General features: G+C 46.2%; 1 protein-coding gene across 1 annotated transcript in view; it reads left to right on the forward strand.

Annotated features, from left to right (window-relative positions):
• The first annotated feature begins 1,083 nt into the window (after nt 1-1,083).
• Nucleotides 1,084-21,483, forward strand: part of LOC137346802 (2-(3-amino-3-carboxypropyl)histidine synthase subunit 1-like) — a 252,585-nt gene continuing 232,185 nt past the window's right edge. Inside the window, exons 1-2 of the mRNA XM_068010675.1 lie at nt 1,084-1,234; nt 7,901-8,022. Coding sequence (XP_067866776.1) covers nt 1,109-1,234; nt 7,901-8,022 — 248 coding nt within the window. The 5' untranslated portion in view covers nt 1,084-1,108. The remainder of the gene's footprint in view (nt 1,235-7,900; nt 8,023-21,483) is intronic.

Consider the following 21,483-nt stretch of genomic DNA (forward strand, 5'->3'; position numbering starts at 1 on the left):
GCTCCCTCAGTAATGCACAGTGTGTCGAGCTAGATGATGTGCTCTAGTCTCTGGAGTGGGACTCTGACTCGGAGACACTGCTATCCACCGAGGCGCAGCTGACACTGACACCTGGGCAGTGTCTGGAATGTGAAGAATGACTGACTGGCTGGGCACAGGGGGGTGGTGACGTTAGGATTACTGTGGCGTAACATTGAGATAACTGGGGTATTGCTGGGGTTGCGGTGCTGTAACAATGTGGGACAGTGTGGAAGGATGTCCTGGGGGCTTGTGAAATCACACAGCAATAAACGGGGGCAATCGGGGAGAGCAGGAGAGGTGGTTTGGAACCAGTAAATATTAACGGCCACAGCAAGTGAGACTCAATCTAAAGGAACATAGGAACAGAAGGAGGCCATTCAGCCCCTCCAGCCTGTTCTGCCATTAATTTAGGTCATGGCTGGTTTGTATCTTAACTCCATTTACCCACCTTTTTTCTGTAACCCTTAATATCCTTGCCCAACAATCTGTCAATCTCAGTTTTGAAATTTTCAATTGACCCCTGGCTCAAAAACATTTTTGGAGAAGAAAGTTCCAGATTTCCACCACCCTTTGTGTGACATCACCCCTGAATGGCCTAGTTTCAATGTTAAGGTTCAGGACTCCCCCAGCAGAGGAACTAGTTTCTCCATCTACCCTGTCAATTGTGCAAGGAGTGAAGGCTGAGTGACGGCAGCTGCTTGAGGTGGGCTGCAGATAAAAGCTCAGAGTTCTGCTGGCATTCCCTTGCGGTAGAGGTGAGGGATGATCGGATGGCAGAGTCACGTTTGGCGGGGATGGCGGTGGTCGTCAGTTCCTTGTCCCCCCCCCCCCCCCCCCCCGGTAGCAGCAGGCACCCTGCAGCTGTGCCTTTGGCAGCAGAGCCACGAAGGCTGCGTTGGCCTTTAGGCGGAGGAGCAAATCTAAAAGCAAGAAGGGAGGGAGGGCGTGCGTGTGCGAACGGTCTCCTGGGTCGTGGGCTCTGTGATGACGCACGTTGCCACTTTTGTATTCAGCCTTTCTCCAGTGGACTCATCTATCATTGTTCTTCTTGTTTTCAGTACCAATTGACGCCACGGCTGGAATAAAAATGCTGTATGTGTTTGTCGATATCAAAATCGACAGCTCACACTTCGTCGACACAGTTCGCTTCAACTTCCCCAAGGGCTCGACGCTCGCTCTGGTCAGCACCATCCAGTTTGTGGCAGCGCTGCAGGTAAGCAAAAACCCTGTAACCCCATCATTACCCCAGCAGAACTGATCGTTACCCCGCCATAATTTCATTGTTATTCCATCGTAGCTTCATTGTTACCCCGCCATAACCTCATCGTTATCCCCACAGTAACCCCAGCCTATCTCCACTGTAACCCACCACAACCCCAGCATTACCCCACAGTGACCCCAGGGTAAGGTCAGAGTTACGCCACGGTAACCCAAGTGTAATCCCACCCGCAAGTGGGATTTTTTTGTCTAGCAATTCCTATGTTCCCTCATCCTTCCGGAGTGAAATCTTAAGCATGTCGCTAAGACAGAGCAGCAAGAGCTTTACTGTACATCATTGTCAAGGGTACCTGATCTAGGCATTAACTGAAAGGCATTCTATTCTCAGCAACCCCCCCCTCCCCCATTACATTTATACAGCATCTTTAACACATTGCAAAACATCCACAGGACCTTCGCAGAGAAACAATACAGGCAGAAGGAATAATCTAGCACTGTCACCCCTCACCTCAGTCAGATCAAAATTTCCTCCTGCACAAAAAGAAATCAAACGTCGACACTGATGAAACAAACACAGCATTTGTTCAATTTATTAGCTGGGAATCTGACACCTTGTATATCACATAGAAAAATGCTGGCTGAGCAGGAGTTTGTTGAAAGCGCTGGTACCTGGGGTTGCCTTGCAGGATCTCCCAGTCTAATCCGTTTAAGAAAGTTTAGTGTGTTTGAATATTTGATCAATTGTCTCAATAATTGATGACTGGAGTAAACGATTTGTTAGAGCAGTTCTGATAGTCCCCTCTGCCGACTCTGCTCCCTTTGTGCAAAGCTCTATTCATCCTCTCAGGCTCTCCTATGCAATGAGCCACTCGGTTCATGCGAATTCCGCTGATTTCTGCCAATAGTCAATAGAGTGATCCCACGCAAGTGTGTTACTACCTTGGAGTATACTCATCCCCTTTAACATGTGTTACGACCAAGGCGGGAGTAATGCACTGTTAATTCAGTCCCACTACTCCACAGGTCATAGCGTATTAGTAAAGTTTCCAACCTACTGGAAATTAGCCAAATTGAACACTTTATTTATCCCCCAGAATAAAGCACACCAAACCAGGTTTCTTTAAACAACAACAAAATTAACTATTTATTAATAAACTTAAACATAATGAGGTAACACTATATGTGAAAAAAATTCTTTTAAAACTTTTTATTCTTCCTAACCCTCATGCACACACACACATACATTGAAAAAAAAACGATTAACCGAGGAAAAAGGCTTTTTCAGTTTACAACTGTTTCTTATGAATAATGAAATAATTGCGTTGTCACAGTCTGGTAGGATATTTCCAGGTCAGTGATGTGTCCCAGAGTCGAATAGTCAGATGCCACTCGAAGTCTCTCCAGGTGAGGTTGTTGAACAGTGTGTGATGGGTAGGTTTTCAAGGCAATTTGTCTGCAGCAGGCATCACACAGATCTTTCAGCAAAGGGTGTAGCAACAGGTCTACTTGGGTTTTGAAGTAGCAGTCTAGCAATAGAAACTTTCTTGAGCTTTCAGGATCTCCCAAAACACGAGGCAACAGGAATCACTTTTGAGACAGAGATTCATGAGAGACTGGAGGCAGTAGGAATCTGCCACCTTTAAAAATGAAGGGCTTCCTTTCTGCAAAGCAATCTCCCTCCACAGAGCATAGCAACTCCTCTTTTCCTGGGTCTTTTCATTCCCCAGGCAGACCCCACAATCACACCTCAAATCTAGGATTTCTTCTTCCAAGAGATGCAAGTCTTCTTTTCCAGAGAGTAGGTCTTTTTCTCTGGTCTGCAAGCATATCCCAGCCTGAACTCGCTGCGTGCTGCTGGTCCAACCCACACTTCTTTCACAATGCAAAGTGAAACTAAAACCCACAATCAAGTCATGTGACAGTCCTAAATCTTCCTGTCATTTCCCTGTTGAGCTGTTTGGAAACAGGTGTGTTGCGGTCTGTGCACTCCGTTCAAACACCAAGTTTCAGAATTCAGTGTTCACAGAAAATTCTTTTTCTCAGTTTTTCAAATACGTAGAATTCTAAGCTTTCAAATAAAAAAACCAAAACTCTCGTGACACATGGCAGTAAAATAAGCCTCATCAGCACACTGCAGTTCTACTTACACAGTGCAGCAACAGTTAGCAGCAAGATGAGTTAAACGTCGATGACAGGTTGCATAGACTAATTGAGGTGGATAGCACATAACCCAGATGGAGTCGATGGGCCAAATAGCCGCCTCCTGTGCTATACTATCCTATTCTCAGATGATTAAAGGAGTTGAGAGGGTAAATAGAGAGAAACTATTTCCTGTGGTGGGAGAGTCCAGAACAAAGGAGTGGGGAGGGGTTAGCCTTAAAATTTGAGCCAGGCCATTGAGGGGTGATGTCAGGAAGCACTTCTTCACACACAGGGTAGTAGAAATCTGGAACTCTCTCCTCCAAAGAGCTGTGGAGGATGGGTTGGGGGTTTGGAGGGGTGGTCAATTGAAAATTTCAGAACTGAGATTGATAGGTTTTTGTTAGGCAAGGGTATTAAGGGTTACGGAACTAGGGCAGGTAAATGGAGTGAAGATGCTCAGATCAGATGTGATCTAATTGAATGGTGGAACAGACTGCCCCAAATCTCTGCATTTCTCCAACTCTGGCCACTTGTGCATCACTCCCTCGCTGCACCTCGCTGTCGGTGGTTGTGCCTTCAGTGGTCAAGGACCTACACTTTGGAATTCCCCCCAAAACTCCCTCTAGCTCTCCACCTCCCTCTCCTCCTTAAATGTTCTCCTTAAAACCCACCTCTTCAACCAAGTATTTGGTCTCCTAACTCTTTCAACCCCCGCCTCTCTCCCCCACCCCCCCCCCCCCCCCCCTTCACCACCAACCTTCCTAATTTATGGCTTGGAGTCCATTTTTGTCCGGCTATGACTGGTGAAGGACCTTGGAGTGTTTTGCTTTGATAAAACACTATTTAAAGACAAGGTATTTTTCTCGTTGAATGTTGCACAATATATTTTGGAAGTTTAAAAAATTTCCTGAGAATGCAGCAGTGAACGAAGTCTTGCAGGCATCTTCTCAGCTTGTGACAGAGTTTAATCCAGTGGGTGCTTCGGCAGCTGTCTGCTGTTACAGTTCACTCAGCAAAAAGCAAAAATGTATGGAAACAGGACATTGAGCCCCAGCAGGTCAATACTGATATTTATGCTCCATACAAGCCTTCTCCCACTCTACTTGCATCACTTCCATCAACACTGAAGAAGCTCGTCACCATCCAAGACAAAGCAGCCCACTTGATTGGCACCCCATCCACCATCTTCAACATTCACTCCCTCCACCACTGACGCACAGTGGCAGCAGTGTGTACCATCTACAAGATGCACTGCAGCAACTCACCAAGGCTCCTTAGACAGCACCTTCCAAACCTGTGACCTCTACCACCTAGCAGGACAAGGGCAGCAGATGCATGGAAACACCACCACCTGCAAGTTCCCCTCCAAGTCACACACCATCCTGACTTGGAACTATATCGCCGTTCCTTCACTGTCACTGGGTCAAAATCCTGGAACCCCCGCACTGTCAGCACTGTGGGTGTACCTACACCACATGGACTGCAATGGTCCAAGAAGGCAGCTCACCACCACCACCTCGCGGGCAATTAGGATGGGCAATAAATACTGGCCTTGCCAGTGACACCCACATCTCATGAATGAAAAAAAACTCACCCTATTTCCATCTCTTTGTATACCTTTCTCTCACATGTTTAACTAGCTTCCCCTTAAATATATTGATGCTAATCACCTTAACTGCTCCACTTGGTAGTGTGTTCCACATTCTAACCACTCTCTGGGAAAAGAAGTTTCTCCTGAATTATCTATTTGAGTTATTGGTGACTTTTATGGTATAATTTTGGTCTCTCCACATGAGTGGAAACACCTCTATGTCTACCCTGTCAAACCCCTTCGTAATTTTAAAGACCTCTATTGGGTCACCTCTGAGTCTTTTCAGTTCCAGAGAAAAGAGCCCCAGCCTGCTCAGCCTTTTCTGACAGTTATTGCTTTCCTCTCCCTCCTTCTGCAATTCGTCCTATTAATTTCTGCTCAATTTTGGAACTGCACGAGGTATTTTGATCAGACAAAATGGGACCTCCGACTGCTTTTGAATTCTGGGATGAGACTAAATCCATAGCTCAAACTTTATTTCCAGAAGCGTTTGCAAATGGTGGTGTCTGCCTTTGTCATAAAGCAGTAACAGCAGATTGTGCAGTAATTGTGATCAATTTTCATTCCATTAGTTCCTGCACTCTTGAGCAAACTTGCTGTGGAAATGTCACTGGGGGGGGCTGCTGGGGGTATGCTATTTGAAGCAGCTTTTTTTTTAGCACCAGGGCCTCAACCATCCAGTGCTTTACAGAATGACATTCTGATAGATTGCCTCGACTGGTTTCAACTGACCTTATTGAACGGAAAGTGGGAGAGATGAATGAATATTTCTCAAAACCCTTCTGGTGATTTTCGGCATTTATCAGCTGTCTGCCTCCTGGCTTGATGAAAGTCCATTATTCCTGCACTTCACTTGACAGGTGATAATTTGGAGGTTATCCTCTGATGAAGGGTAGGACCTGGGATTATCAGCATGCTTTATTGCTGTAGCTGCGCAGGATGAGGGAGAGGTTGACATGCACTTATTCATTTAAATCGCCACCCACCGCCGTCACTCTTCTGGAGGTGGCAACTCCCTCACTGGGGGACAAGTCCAAGGGAGAGGGAGGCGCGTTCTGTTTCTCTGACCGCAGTAGTCATTGTTGACGGGGAGTCCTTTGCGGAGAGTTGGAGGGAGACTGTCTGATGACAGAACGGTTAACAAGTCACAAGAGCAGGATACCACAGATGCTGGAAATCTGAAATGAAAACACAAAAATGCTGGAAGTACTCGGCAAGTCAGGCAGCATCTGTGGAGAAAGGGTTAACGTTTTGAATCGGCGACCTTTCATCAGAACATAAAGGGCAAGCCTGATTACATCCTCACCTGACACGCACACACACTGTTCCAGTAGTTGCCACCACATAGACATCACGGAGGGGCACCTGAGCCGAGCTATCATTTGATTCCTGATTCAAGAATGAGAGAAAATCTTGCGTTTCTATAGCGCCTTTCACGACCTCAGGGCCGCCCCCCCCCCTGCCCAAGTTGCTTTACAGCCAATGCAGTACTTTTGAACTATGGTCACTGTTGTGATGTAGGAAATGTGACAGTTTGCGCACAGCAAGCTCCCACAAACAGCAGTAAAATAAAATGACCAGGCAATCTGTTTTTGTGATGTTAGTTGAAGAATAAATATTGATCAAGGACACCGGGGAGAACTCCCCTGCTCTTCGAAATAGAGCCAGAGGATCTTTTATGTCCACTTGTGAAGGCGGACAGAATCCTGGTTTAACGTCTCATCTGAAAGGCAGCACCTCCAACAGTGCAGCATTCCCTCAATACTGCACTGAAAGTGTCAGCCCGGATTTTGTTCCCACTTGAACCCACAACCTTCTGTCTTGGGCGAGAGTGCTGCCCACTGAGCCATGACTGACACTTCAGTGATTCATAGACCCTGCGATTTTACACAGCGGGGCTCAATCCAGCAAATCCTGCTGGGTCCTTGCGGCTCACAGATGGGCACCTCACCTTAGCCACCGGGACTGTGTATTTAACCAATAAGAATCCTCGTTTGACAGCAAGATTGTTTAATCTTTGACGTCAACAACAACGTGCATTTATATAGCACCTGTTACATAGTAAAGCACCCCAAGGAGCTTGGCCAAAGAGGTAGATTTTAAAGAGCATCTTAAAGGAGGCAAGAGAGGCAGAAATGTTTAGGGAGGAAACTCAGCTTAGGATCTAGACAATGGTGGAGCAATTAAAATTGGGGATGGATAAAAGACCAGAATTGGAGGAGCGCAGATATCTTGGAGGGTTTGTAGGGCTGGAGGAGGTTACAGAGTTCAGTCTAAGATGGTGCAATCACCTTGTGTAGTGGTCAGCAAGTCGGTCAGGTGGGGCTGATATGGCCCACAGCTTGCTGCCACTCCGAGGGCCCCTTCGCAAGGCGTAGGCTCTACATCAGGGACTCCCCAGCCCGTGAGTGTTGGTCTCGGCTGAGCTGTGCTGGGGAGGCCCAGAGCTCAACCTCAGATAGTTTTCCATAAGGAGAAGAGCAGGGAGAGAATGAACACCTGCCCCCATCACCTAAAGGCTGGTGACGGCTCACTTGTCTTTTCTATCTGCTAATAGCTCCTTAAATACAGAGCAAGTTCCCTGCATCGCTATCAACAGCAGTTTTATTCAGGGAAACTCCTCCCACTTTAATTATCATTAAGCAAGACGCTACTGAAGGGTGACGAAAAATAGTTAAGAATTGTTTCCCAATTAGCTGTAAAATTTCGGGAATAACTGGTGCAATGCTGGAAACAGTCGACAGGTGTTATGGGGATTACCACTGATGACCCATTTTCAACTGCTCCCAGCAGGAAAAAGCTGATGAGGTTTGAATGTTACTTGTGTCTCTTTCAGTGGCTGATGTTTCAGGAGGTGAGAAGTACCATTCCCCTTCCACTGCCTCTTAATGTCTGCCTGACTCTCTCCCTCCCTCGTTCTTTCTCCAGTCCACCAGCCAGGAACTGCGATCGGAATATGACATCTGCATCCCACAGTGCAAGCCACTGTCTCCAGGTGAAATTCTGGGATGCACCTCCCCGCACATTGAAAAGCCAGTGGATGCTATCATGTGAGTACTGCTTGTGCTGCTACTTTTACAACTGAAATATGGCAACTCCAAATTGCAAATGATCACACCAGCGTTTAAAGGGAACTCTCACCTATTTTCAGTTTTTAGTTTTGTACCCACACTTATGCGGAGAGACTAGAGAAGCTGAGATTGTTCTACGAGAAGAGAAGGTTAATGGGAGGTTTAGTAGACATGTTCAGAATTATGGGGGCTTTGGATAGAGTAAATAGGGAGAAATTCTTTCCACCGGCAGGAGAATCAGTAACCAAATGACGCAGATTTAAAACAACTTTTTTTTTGTTCCTGGGTTGTGGGCATCACTGACTAGGCCAGCATTTATTGCCCATCCCTAATTGCCCTTGAGAAGGAGGTGGAGAGCTGCCTTCTTGAACCGCTGCAGTCCATGGGGTGTAGGTACACCCACAGTGCTGTTAGGAAGGGAGCGACAGTGAAGGAACGGCAAGATAGTTTCACATCAGGATGGTGTGTGACTTGGTAAACAACCAGAGGGGGAGACGAGGAGAAATTGTTTTACCCAGCATATTTTTACGATCTGCACTGCGCTGCCTGAAAGGGCGGTGGAAGCAAATTTGGTAGTAATTTCAAGACAGAATTGAAGAAATACTCTTAAAGGAAAAATTTTGCAGGTCTCTGGGAAAGAGCAGGGGAGTGAGATTAATTCCATGACGGCGCTTCTGATATGACCTCCTTTTTCCTCAACCGAGGATTTCCCCCCACTGTGGTTGACAGGGCCCTCAACCGTGTCCGGCCCATTCCCCGCACCTCTACCCTCACCCCTTCCCCTCCCTCCCAGAACCGTGACAGGGTTCCCCTTGTCCTCACTTTTCATCCCACCAGCCTCCATATCCAAAGGATCATCCTCCGCCATTTCCGCCACCTCCAGCGTGATGCCACTACCAGTCGCATCTTCCCCTCCCTTCCTCTGTCAGCATTCCGAAGGGATCGTTCCCTCCGCGACACCCTGGTCCACTCCTCCATTACCCCCACCACCTCGTCCCCGTCCCATGGCACCTTCCCCTGCAATCGCAGGAGGTGCAATACCTGCCCATTTACCTCCTCTCTCCTCACTATCCCAGGCCCCAAACACTCCTTTCAGGTGAAGCAGCGATTTACTTGTACTTCTTTCAACGTAGTATACTGTATTCGCTGCTCACAGTGTGGTCTCCTCTACATTGGGGAGACCAAGCGCAGACTGGGTGACCGCTTTGCGGAACATCTCCGCTCAGTCCGCAAGCAGGACCCTGAGCTTCCGGTTGCTTGCCATTTCAACACTCCCCCCTGCTCTCATGCTCACATCTCTGTCCTGGGATTGCTGCAGTGTTCCAGTGAACATCAACACACGCTCGAGGAACAGCATCTCATCTACCGATTAGGCACACGCCTGCCGGACTGAACATTGAGTTCAATAATTTCAGAGCATGACAGCCCCCCATTTTACTTACATTTTTAGTTATTTTTTTCTTCCTTCCTTTTTTTTTTACATTCTTTTTTACATTTTTTACAATCTTTTTTTTTGCATTTAGTTCATTTCATCTTAGTTTGTTCAGTTTGCTTACCCACTGTTTTTTTTCAGGTTTGCACTTGCTGCTGTTCAATATTCAGTGTATTAACAGCTAATCTGTACTAATGCTTTGTCTTTCAACACACCATTAACATATTGTTTGCCTTTGCTCCGTGACCTTTTGGTCAGCTATGTGGCCTGGTCCAGTCTGGACCTCCTTTGTTATCTCTTGCCCCACCCCCACCTCACTTGCTATAACCTGTGACTTTTCTAATATTTGTCAGTTCCGATGAAGGGTCACTGACCCGAAACGTTAACTCTGCTTCTCTTTCCACTGATGCTGCCAGACCTGCTGAGTGAATCCAGCATTTCTTGTTTTTGTTTCAGATTTCCAGCATCCGCAGTATTTTGCTTTTATTACATGAGATTAATTGGATAACTCTTTTAAAGAGCAACGATGGGCTGAATGGTCTCTTTCTGTGCTGTATGATTCATGACCCACTTTCTTAAATACACTTTTCCCTCGCCTCATTTTCGTCTCTCCTGACGGCTGGTTGGGTATAGAGGGGCACGGCGCCTCGGAGACTGTGAGGAAATCTGGTCTGCGTTCAGATTAGCTGAGGCAGCATTGGGGGCGGGGGAGGGGCTGTAGATAGCTTCACAGCCCTGCACAAGGAAGGGTGAATTGCATTCCCATTCCTGATTGCAGTGCAGGTGTCCCCACCCCTCTGCCACACCTTTCATGAGATCTGGTTCGTCCATGATTTCCCCAACTTCATGGATGAATGACCTATCAGGCAAGGTGCCGGAGGGTTGTGCCACTTGCCAGGAGAGAATCGGCACCACATGTTTTATGCAGGGAAGTTAGTGCTTTGTTTTAGGATATATTTTGGGGGAATTGCACACCCCAGTAACATAGGTCCTCAAGATTATGAAGAGGCTGGAAAGGGTTGATGTAGTGAATATGTTTCCATTTGTGTGGTGAGGCCAAAACCAAAGGCCATAAATTCAAGATGGTCACTAATAAATCCAATAGGGAATTCAGGAGAAACATCTTTACCCAGAGAATGATTAGAATGTGGAACTTACTACCACAATTGGGGCGGCACAGTGGCGCAGTGGTTAGCACCGCAGCCTCACAGCTCCAGCGACCCGGGTTCGATTCTGGGTACTGCCTGTGTGGAGTTTGCACGTTCTCCCTGCGACCGTGTGGGTTTTCGCCGGGTACTCCAGTTTCCTCCCACAGCCAAAGACTTGCAGGTTGATAGGTAAATTGGCCATTGTAAATTGCCCCCAGTGTAGGTAGGTGGTAGGAGAAAGGTGGGGATGTGGTAGGAATATGGGATTAATGTAGGATTAGTATAAATGGGTGGTTGTTGGTCGGCACAGACTCGGTGGGCTGAAGGACCTGTTTCAGTGCTGTATCTCTCTATGAATCTAAGGAGTGGTTGTGGTGAATAGCAATGATGCATTTGAGGGGAATCTTGATAAGCACAAGGGGCAGAAAGGAATAGAAGGAAATGTTGATGGGGTTAGATGAAATTGAGTGAGAGGAGGCCTGTGCTGGGCATTAACACCAGCACAGACCAGTTGGGCCAAATGGCCTGTGATGTGCTGTAGAAGACAATCCAATATGGTCTCTTGGGTTTCTTTTGGGAAAGGGTTAAAGAGGTCCGTGTTTTCAATTGGACGGGCAGTGTGTCTACTCTTGTACGTCTACACACTAGAGTGAGGGTCATTAAATGATACAATATACAATAATTAATCTTGCTGTCAGTTAGCATAATATTACACGGTGTTTGGCTCTTCAATTATAACCACAGAGGCTCTTGTATCACATTACAGAATTTGAACATTGCAAGGTTTGCTATTTCCATTTGATTAATTGTCTGATACTAGATGAGTTTGACTTATTTCTGCTGTTGGTCTCTTAGGACTAATATCAGGCGCCACTGGTAAGATGTACAGGTATTAATTGGACATTGTCATCCGCGCAACCAGTTTCTGGCCCGGCCGCATAAAGTATCTGTGATAGATACAGGAGCGTTATTCGTTAGTAAGACGCTGCGTATTTTCTTTGGATTTCTCCCATTCTTAAAGCTTCTAACTGTTGCTCGGTTACAGTATCCTTGTCAAACCTGCTCTGCTCTTCGCGCATCAGACTCGAATACAGGCTGGGACTCACACTTCCTTTTGCCTTTATTCATTCATGGGATGTGGGCGTCACTGGCAAGGCCAGCATTTATTGCCCATCCTAATTGCCCTTGAGAACGTGCTGGTGAGCTGCCGCTTTGACAACTGAGTGGCTTGCTAGGCCATTTCAGAGGGCAGCTAAGGGTCAACCACATTGCTGTGGGTCTGGAGTCACATGTAGGCTAGACCAGGTAAGGACAGCAGATTTCCTTCCCTAAAGGACATTAGTGAGCCAGATGGGTTTTTACGGCAATTCGGGAGTTGTATGGTTAGCATTACTGAGATTAGCTTTTTATTCCAGATTTATTTACTGATCTGAATTCTCCTGCAGCCATTGTAGGATTTGAACTCAGCTCTCCTTAACCGTCAATCACTGGAGGTGTTGTCGGAAAATGCTGGAAACACTCAGCAGACCAGGCCGCATCTGTGTAGAGGGAAACAGAGTTAACTTTTCAGATCAGTGACCTCCCATCAGAACTGGGAAAAGTTAGAGGTGTGACAGTTTTTAAGCAAGTACAGAGGCAGAAGAAGGGGGTGGGTAGGAAAGAACAAAAGGGAAGGTCTGTGATAGGGTGGAAGGCAGGAGAGATTAAGTCAGAAAAGAGACAGGACTGAGGAAGATATAAATGGCAACAGCAGAGCCATTACCAGCACCCGCAGTCTGTAATTTGGGAGCAGCAATTATGATCTGAAATTATTGAACTCCATATTGAGTCCAAGTGGCTGTTCTTGTCCCCTCTCCTCCCAACCCCCACCACCACCACCCCCTCAACATTATTACTGCGTGTGTACTTGCTTAAAGCCTGTTACATCTTCCAGTTCTGATGAATGATCAAAACCTCAAACATTAGTTGTTTCTCTCTCTACAGATTCTGCCTGAACCACTAAGTGTTGGCGGCATTTTCTGTTTATATTTCAGGTTTCCAGCACCAGTTGTACCCACTGGAGTTGTCAACTTTCTCCCACAACAACTGTGAACACCCCACTGCCAACACCCCCAGCTTGCCAAAGTGCAAACCCCAGACAGGGAGCAGACAAAAGGGCAAGGGATGGGATAATTGCTGATGAGAACAGAAGAAATAGGAACTGGAGTAGGCCATTTGCTCGGCTATTCAATAAGATCATGGCTGATCTTCCACCTCAACCCCAACAAGAGAGAATCTAACCATCTCCCCTTGACATTCAATGGCATTACCATCATTGAACCCCCCACTATCAACATTTTGGGGTTACCATTGACCAGAAACTGAACTGGAGCAGCCATATAAAATACTGTGGCTACAAGAGCAGGTCAGAGGCTGAGAATTCTGCAGTAAGTAACTCACCTCCTGACTCCCCAAAGCCTGTCCACCATCTAAAAGGCACAAGTCAGGAGTGTGATGGAACACTTGCCTGGATGGGTGCAGCTCCAACAACACTCAGGAAGCTCAACACCATCCAGGACAAAGCAGCCCGCCTGTTCGTCACCCTATCCACCACTTTAATGATTCACTCCCTCCACCACCGACGCACAGTGCCAGCAGGGTGTATCATATGCAAGATGCACTGTAGCAACTCAGCACACACCCTTTGACAGCACCTTCCAAACCCGTGACCTCTGCTACTTAGAAGGACAAGGGCAGCAGATGCATGGAAACAACCACCATCTGTAAGTTCCCCTCCAAGTCACACACCATCCTGACTTGGAACTATATCACCGTTCCTTCTCTGTTGCTGGATCAAAATCCTGAAACTCCCTTCCTAACAGCACTGTAGGCGTACCCACAGCACGTGGACTGCAGTGGTTCAAGAAGGTACCTCACCAGCACCTTCTCAAGGGCAGTTAGGGATGGGCAACAAATGCTGGCTTTGCCAGCGATGCCCACATCCCATGAAACAAATTTTTAAAAACTGCCCATATCCCTTAGTACCCAAAATCTCTCGACCTCTGTCTTGAATATGCTCAATGACAGAGCATCCATAGCTCCCTGGAGAAGAGAATTCCAAAGATTTACAACCCTTTGAGTGATGAAATTTTGCCTCATTTCAGGCCTAAATAGCCAAGGCCTTATTCTGACTCTGACCCTGTGTTCTAGATTCTCCAGCCAGGGGAAACGTTCTTTTGCCATCCACTCTGTCAAGCCCCTTAAGAATTTTATAGGTTTTAATAAGATGTTGCTTTTATTTTTTTGCTGATGAAACTCCAAGACTAACTTTTAAGACTAAGACACTCACGTTGTAAGATACAGATGCAAAATGAGCAAGAGTGGCATTCTATTCTAAAAAAACAAGATGCTGTGGGCCCTGATACTACAGCCAGCTTATCAGGAAACTCAGGACCAATCCCCGTGATTTTCCACGGCTCTGGGGTCTCGGGAGATTCTGCCCTTGGTGGCTGGTTTCAGTCTTAGAAATTTCGGGCAGCCCAAATTGAAACAGGTGGCTGCTGGCTAGGCATGAGGGTACTGGATTGTGAAGCTTCCAAAGGGATGTAGGTCGTGAAAATCATTTTAGAGTGCCTGTTGCGGAACGTAATAAACTGGAATTAGTGACTTGCGAGGGCATGGTGGAGGCTTTCTTACTGAGTTGCAATAATTGGATAGATTTCGCAACATTGACGAGACCTTTTTTATGAACACAGCATGTAATTTTCATTCAAAATGTGTTGCAGAAGTTAGTATTCCTCTGATGGAATTAGAAAGGAACTTTTCATTGTTTACTCACCTTAACCATGCAATGCTGAACTCTAGCCAAAGCAGTTGGGCATAAGTAGAGGGAAGTCATGCATCACCTTGAGTGTTGCGCCTGGTCACTGAGACATTCAAGCCCTACAGACAGTTCAAGGAATAACCATGGGACTGAACCATTTCGCCAATGCACCTGAGTTATGAAGACCATCTGGAAAAACCTGGTCGTATCAGCCTTGAAAGGAGGCAGCTAAGAGATGATTTATAGAGGTGTGTAAATTAATAAATGGTTCTAGTTCTTCAAACAGAACTGTGCAAATTAGTTTAAACTAGCCAAACTGTAATTTAGGATTAACCCCATGATGCTATTCACACATTGGGTGATCAGACATGGAAGGAATCTCCACGTAAGCATAGTGAAGGCAAAAGCCATTACATCATAGAAATTGCAGGACAGAAGGAGACCATTTGGCCCATCGCTTCTGCTGTGGTGCTAGCTGTTTAACTATTATAATCCTCAACCCATGCTCATCAAAAGCTTTGGTTAAAATTTGCCAATGATTTTATTGCGATGACAGTCTATGAAGAGACCGCCATCAAAACCTTTGTCCAGATTTGTTCTTACATTCCTGTGTTCACGATTTGGATTTTACAGCCACACTTGGAATGGGGCAACTATTGTACAGAAACCATCCGTACCTCATGGATTTCAAATGAGGCCTTGATGTTTGCTGGTGGCTGACAGGAAGGCTAGTGTGATAACATAGCACTCTGCCATGTCCCCTAGTGAATGTGTAAGAAAGTTCTTGTAAATGCTGCAGCTACTGTTACTATTGAGACCAGTCGCGGGCTCCCTATGATGATATCTGGCTGGAGCCCTGCACTTGTTTCGAATCCCAATGGACCAAACCCTTTCCCATTCATTCCCAGTATAGAATCCCAATGGACCAAACCCTTTCCCATTCATTCCCAGTATAGAATCCCAATGGACCAAACCCTTTCCCATTCATTCCCAGTATAGAATCCCAATGGACCAAACCCTTTCCCATTCATTCCCAGTATAGAATCCCAATGGACCAAACCCTTTCCCATTCATTCCCAGTATAGAATCCCAATGGACCAAACCCTTTCCTATTCACTTTCAATGTGGAGGTACCCCAATGGACAGACTCTTTTCCCATTTACATAGAATATTACAGTGTAGAAACAAGCCATTCAGCCCACAGGATTATACGGGTTTTTAATGTTCCAAATGAGCCTTTCCCCCACCTTACTTCCATCTACTCCTTTCAGATGATTGGCATCCTTCCATCTACGAAAGCTGATGGACACATAGCAAACAATCCATTTTGGTGGGGTGTCTTCTTTTGGTGCACCTTTGCTGATGGCTGTGAAGGCCAATCCTTGAGAGGCAGGTTCTGCCACAAGTGCCACACATGAAGCTGCCAGGTGACGCTGTGAGTTGTTCTTTTTGACGTGGGCACCTGTTGCCAAGCTGCTGTAGCCACTGGTCATCATGGTCGTGCACACCAGTCCACAGGAGGTATCGCCATTTCCCTCTTTTGCCAGCTAGTGACTCACGGGTGCGATAGTCGACACTTAGGGCCTTCAGGTCACGCTTGCAAACATCCTTAAAGCAGAGCTTTAGGTGCCCTACTGGTGGACTAGCCCCTGCCACCTCACCATACAGAAGCTCCATACAGTATGCGACCATTTTCCATCCTGTAGACCAAAGCTACCTCTCTTTGATTAGTGCCAACACACTTGGGAGCTCTGCCTTTGAGAGGACTGCCGCATTTGTGATCCTGTCCTGCCAGGAAAAACCCATATTATATATCCTGGCAGGACTCATATCAGGACCCTTCTATTCCTTTCTCCCTCACATACATATCTAGCTTCGCCTCAATTGTTCCATGTTTGAGTTCAACATTCTAACCACTTGCTGGGTAAAGAAGTTTCTCCCAGATTCCCTCTTGATGACTGTCTGTCTTGAATTTATAACCTCTAGGTTTTAGACTCCTCCAACAAGTGGAAACATATTCTCTGCATCTTATCGAGTCCTTTCATTATCTTAAACAACACTATCCAGTGATTCTTTTTTGTTATATGCGTTTTGCAATTCGCAGTCACTGTATAGAATTCCAACAGATCCAATCCTGTTATATTGTACAGAATTCCAATACCATAATAAGATATTCCTTCTGGTAAGTGGAGATTCTGATCTGGGCAAAAATACTGAGTGCAAAATGTGATGAAATTATTTATTCTGGTTCCTGTTGCTCAGCAAATTGCAGATTGTTGATTCACCGCATCAGTCATTTTATTACCCACTATCAACTTGTTTTAAAGCTCTCTCGTGATGTGCAACGAGATGCTTTTAATGTAGATTCTGCTGCAGCTTGAGCGAGGTGCAAATACTATGAAATAGGTCTCTTTATTTTGTCCTTACAGGCAGTTTATAGAAAATACTGAGTCAAGCATAAAATTTCTTGCTTATGTACTGATGAGTTCATCAGACAGCAGGTAGTGATGTGATTGGGATCCAAAAAAAACCTATGGTGTCGTGCATCGGAGGGAGATGTGTGGGGTGAAGCTATATATTTTTCATTTTAAGGAGCTGATGAGAAAAATTCAGAAGGATACAAATTTAGAATCTGAGCTCCTGCTGAATATTTTTCCATTCACATTGCAAGGAACAGTTGTTTTGCATAGTGGCAAATGACGTGAACGTGAGACCCAAATGAACATTTCCCAATTCACAGCAGTCACACCAACTGAAAAAGAGCTCACTAAAAACTGCTTTGAGTGGGTGCTATGTTATTTGTATTTAATTTACATCCACTTGTACATTTCTGTTGGTCCCTACACGTGAGGTATTGTTTGAATGCTTTTATCCTGCCTTCTTAGGTGTAACTCTGGCTCAGTCCGTAGCGCTCTCATCCAAGTCAGAAGGTTGTGGGTTCAAATCCCACCCCTCCCCAGAGCTTGATCACATGATCTGATACTTCACTGCGGTACATAGGGAGTGCTGCATTGCTGGAGCTGCTGTCTTTTGAATGAGACGTGAAACCGAGACCCCTGTTTTGCCGTTCAAGTGTACTTAGAAGATCCCGGAGCATTATTCAAAGTAGCATAGAAGAGTTCTCCTAGTGTCCTGACCAATCCCTCAACTAATACCATCAAAGACAGATTCTGATCATCTATCCCATTGCTGTTTGTGGGATCTTGCTGTGCACACATTGCTGTATTTGCCTACAGAACAATCATGACTTCAGAAATACTTAATTGGATTTGAAGTTCTTTGGTCACTCCTGAAGGTGAGAAGAGCAAGGTTATAAATGATTCCTTCTTTCTTACTAAATTGTACTATTTTAAGTATAATTTACATGTAAACCTATAATTGTCTGTGTAGCCTGGTTTTACCTAGAGAATTCAGGATTTTCTTGAAACGTCTAACCTCCTATTTGTGTGTTTATCCAGTATCTCCACCATTTCACTCAAAAGAAGTGCAGTGTGAGAATATGTAGACAGTTGCTGGAAAAGGATTTACATTCATATATTGCCTTATCACGTTGTTGAAATGTCCCAGAAAGTTTTCCATATAATTTAGTTACTTTGAAGTACAGTCACTGTTGCTATGTTGGCAAATGCATCAATCATTCGGTGCCAGAAATGACGCAGTCACACGAGTGAGATGAAGAACCGGTTCATCTGTTTAATTATGGTGTTGGTTGAGGGACGAATCTTGGCCAGGACACCTGAAGAGCTCCTTGCTCCTCTTCACGTAATGCCTTGGGATTTTTAACACCCTGACCAGGCAGATGGGAGCCTATTTGAAGTGCGGAGGCATGAGTTTGCAGCACTCCCAACACCATGGCACCTCTGACTATGTAGCACGCCCTCAGCATTGCACTGAAGTGCCAGCCTGGATTATGGGCTCAATCCTGGCAGGGTGTTGAAATTTTCATAATTTTTCCCCAATAAATCAATACCACTATTATTTCCTTTCAAGTTCCCTTTCATGCCACTGTCACACTTCCAAATTAAAGGCATAACAATAAAGCTTATAAAGAAAGATTTGCATTTATGTAGAGCCTTTCATGACCTCAAGATTTTTTTTTTTATTTCCAAAATATACTTTATTCATAAAAATCTGTAAAAATTACATTGCCAAACAGTTTCCAAACAGCATCAAAAAATACAAACATTGCAAGGGAGATCAATTTCCTTCAATACTGTCATGAGTTTCTTCCCAACCCTTCCGTTTCACAATTGTCATGTCAATTACAGTTTTACATTTACAGCAATTGAGAATATTAACGATACAGTTCGAGGGGTTTTCCATGGATCCAGCCCCTCAGTCCAGCTTGGTGGGGGAACCTTACACTGTGGTCTTTCCCCATTGAGCCTTTGCTGCGGCTGCCCCAAGCTTTAGTGCGTCCCTCAGCACATAGTCCTGGACCTTGGAATGTGCCAGTCTGCAACATTCGGTGGTGGACAACTCTTTGCGCTGGAAGACCAGCAAGTTTCGGGCAGACCAAAGGGCGTCTTTCACCGAATTGATAGTCCTCCAGCAGCAGTTGATGTTTGTCTCGGTGTGCGTCCCTGGGAACAGCCCGTAGAGCACAGACTCCTGTGTTACAGAGCTGCTTGGGATGAACCTTGACAAAAACCACTGCATCTCTTTCCACACCTGCTTTGCAAAGACACATTCCAGGAGGAGGTGGGCGACCGTCTCTTCCCCACCACAGCCAACGCGGGGGCACTGTGCGGAGGGGGCGAGACTTCGGGTGTGCATGAAGGATCTGACGGGGAGGGCCCTTCTCACCACCAGCCAAGCTACGTCTTGGTGCTTGTTTGAAAGTTCTGGTGATGAGGCATTCCGCCAAATGACTTTGACGGTCTGCTCGGGGAACCATCCGACAGGATCCACCGTTTCCTTTTCCCGTAGGGCCTTGAGGACATTCCGTGCAGACCACTGCCTGATGGACCGGTGGTCAAAGATGTTTTTCCGCAGAAACTGCTCCACGAAGGATAGGTGGTACGGCGCCGCCCAACTGCACGGAGCGTTCCGCGGCAATGTGACCAGGCCAATCCTTCGCAACACCGGGGACAGATAGAACCTCAGCACGTAGTGACACTTGGAGTTTGCGTACTGGGGATCTACACATAGCTTGATGCAGCCGCACACGAAGGTGGTCATCAGGATGAGGGCCGCGTTGGGTACATTCTTCCCGCCCTTGTCCAGAGATTTGAACGTCGTGTCCCTCCGGACCCGGTCCATTTTAGATCCCCAGACGAAGCGGAAAATGGCTCGGGTGACTGCCACGGCGCAGGAGTGGGGTATGGGCCAGACCTGCGCCACGTAGAGCAACAACGTGAGCGCCTCGCACCTGATGACCAGGTTCTTACCCACAATGGAGAGAGATCGCTGCCCCCACATGCCCAACTTTTGTCGTACCTTGGCTACTCGCTCCTCCCATGTTTTGGTGCACGCCCCGGCCCTTCCGAACCATATCCCCAGCACCTTCAGGTAATCTGACCTGACGGTGAAGGGGACAAAGGATCGGTCAGCCCAGTTCCCAAAGAACATGGCCTCGCTCTTGCCGTGGTTAACTTTGGCTCCCGAGGCCAGTTCGAACTGGTCGCAGATGCTCATCAGTCTGCGCACGGACAGCGGATCCGAGCAGAAGACGGCGACGTCATCCATGTACAGGGAGGTTTTGACCTGAGTGCCTCCGCTGCCTGGGATTGTCACCCCTCTTATGCTCGCATCCTTCCTAATAGACTCAGCAAAGGGTTCAATACAGCAAACAAACAAGACCGGGGACAGAGGACAGCCCTGTCTGACTCCAGATTTGATCGGGAAACTTTCAGATTCCCACCCGTTGATTGAGACTGCGCTACTGATGTTTGTGTAGAGCAGTTGGATCCAATTGCAGATTCCCTCCCCAAACCCCATTTTGGAAAGCACGTCCATCATGTAGGTGTGCGATATCCTGTCAAAAGCCTTCTCCTGGTCCAGGCTGATGAGGCAGGTGTCCACCCTCTTGTCCCGTACGTAGGCGATCTTTCATGACCTCAAGATGTCCCAAAGCGTTTTACAGCCAATTAAGTATTTTTGAAGTGTAGTCACTGTTGTAATGTGGGAGTCTCCCCCTGCCCCCCACTGTATTGTGATAATGACCAAATGACCAGCTAATCTGTTTTTGTCATATTGGTTGAAGGTAAATATTGACCAAGATCCCAGGGAAAATGCCCCTGTTCTTCTTTGAAATAGCACCATGGGATCTTTTACGTCCCCATCTCATTCGAATGACGGCATCTTCAACAATGCAGCACTCCCTCGGTACTGCATTGGGAATGTCATCCCTCAGCCAACATCACTTAAAAAAACTCATAATATCATGCGGGATAAGGCACCAATTTCAAAGACAGTCCTGCCACTATTTCTCTTACTCTACTGCTCAGGGCTTTTCACAGTTTCATACCTTGTGGGTTATAAGGAGTAAGAGATATGCTTCTGCACAGTAACTCTCGGCTGATGTGATTCTGGCCTTGTCAATTGGTGACTGTACTAAGCAATGATCGGGTGTACAGCAACCTTCGTTTCAGTACAACAGTAACTCATTTGGGTTCATTTCAAAGACGACCCTTTTGTCTAATTATGTATTAGCAATTACAGCGAATACAATGGCCTTGATTTTCCGACTGTATTTTTAATGGGTTTTACCATCATCATTGCAGTTGAAAAATGTAGGCCAGTGACTCTGGTCTAGAAATGATGATGAGCAGAATGACAGTAGGAAGGCTGAACTCACATTCCTTAATAGCAACTTCAGTGGTTGTGTTAACCTGTTTATTTTAAATGAATTCAAGTCTCATTCGTTTAGCTGATGGACGAATTAGATGTGATCGAGTGACATTCAGACGGTAATTTTGCATCTCTCGTTCCCAGTTATCTGCCAATTAAGTTTGTCGGCTAATAGAAGGAAGGCAGAGAAAGAAATACTCATGTTTGCCAGGACTCGTGTGCCTCTTTTGCAGTGCGCACGATGGACGTTCAATGAGTGTCTGAGG

The sequence above is a fragment of the Heterodontus francisci genome, chromosome 30 (assembly GCF_036365525.1).
Source record: "Heterodontus francisci isolate sHetFra1 chromosome 30, sHetFra1.hap1, whole genome shotgun sequence".
Lineage (NCBI taxonomy): Eukaryota > Metazoa > Chordata > Chondrichthyes > Heterodontiformes > Heterodontidae > Heterodontus > Heterodontus francisci.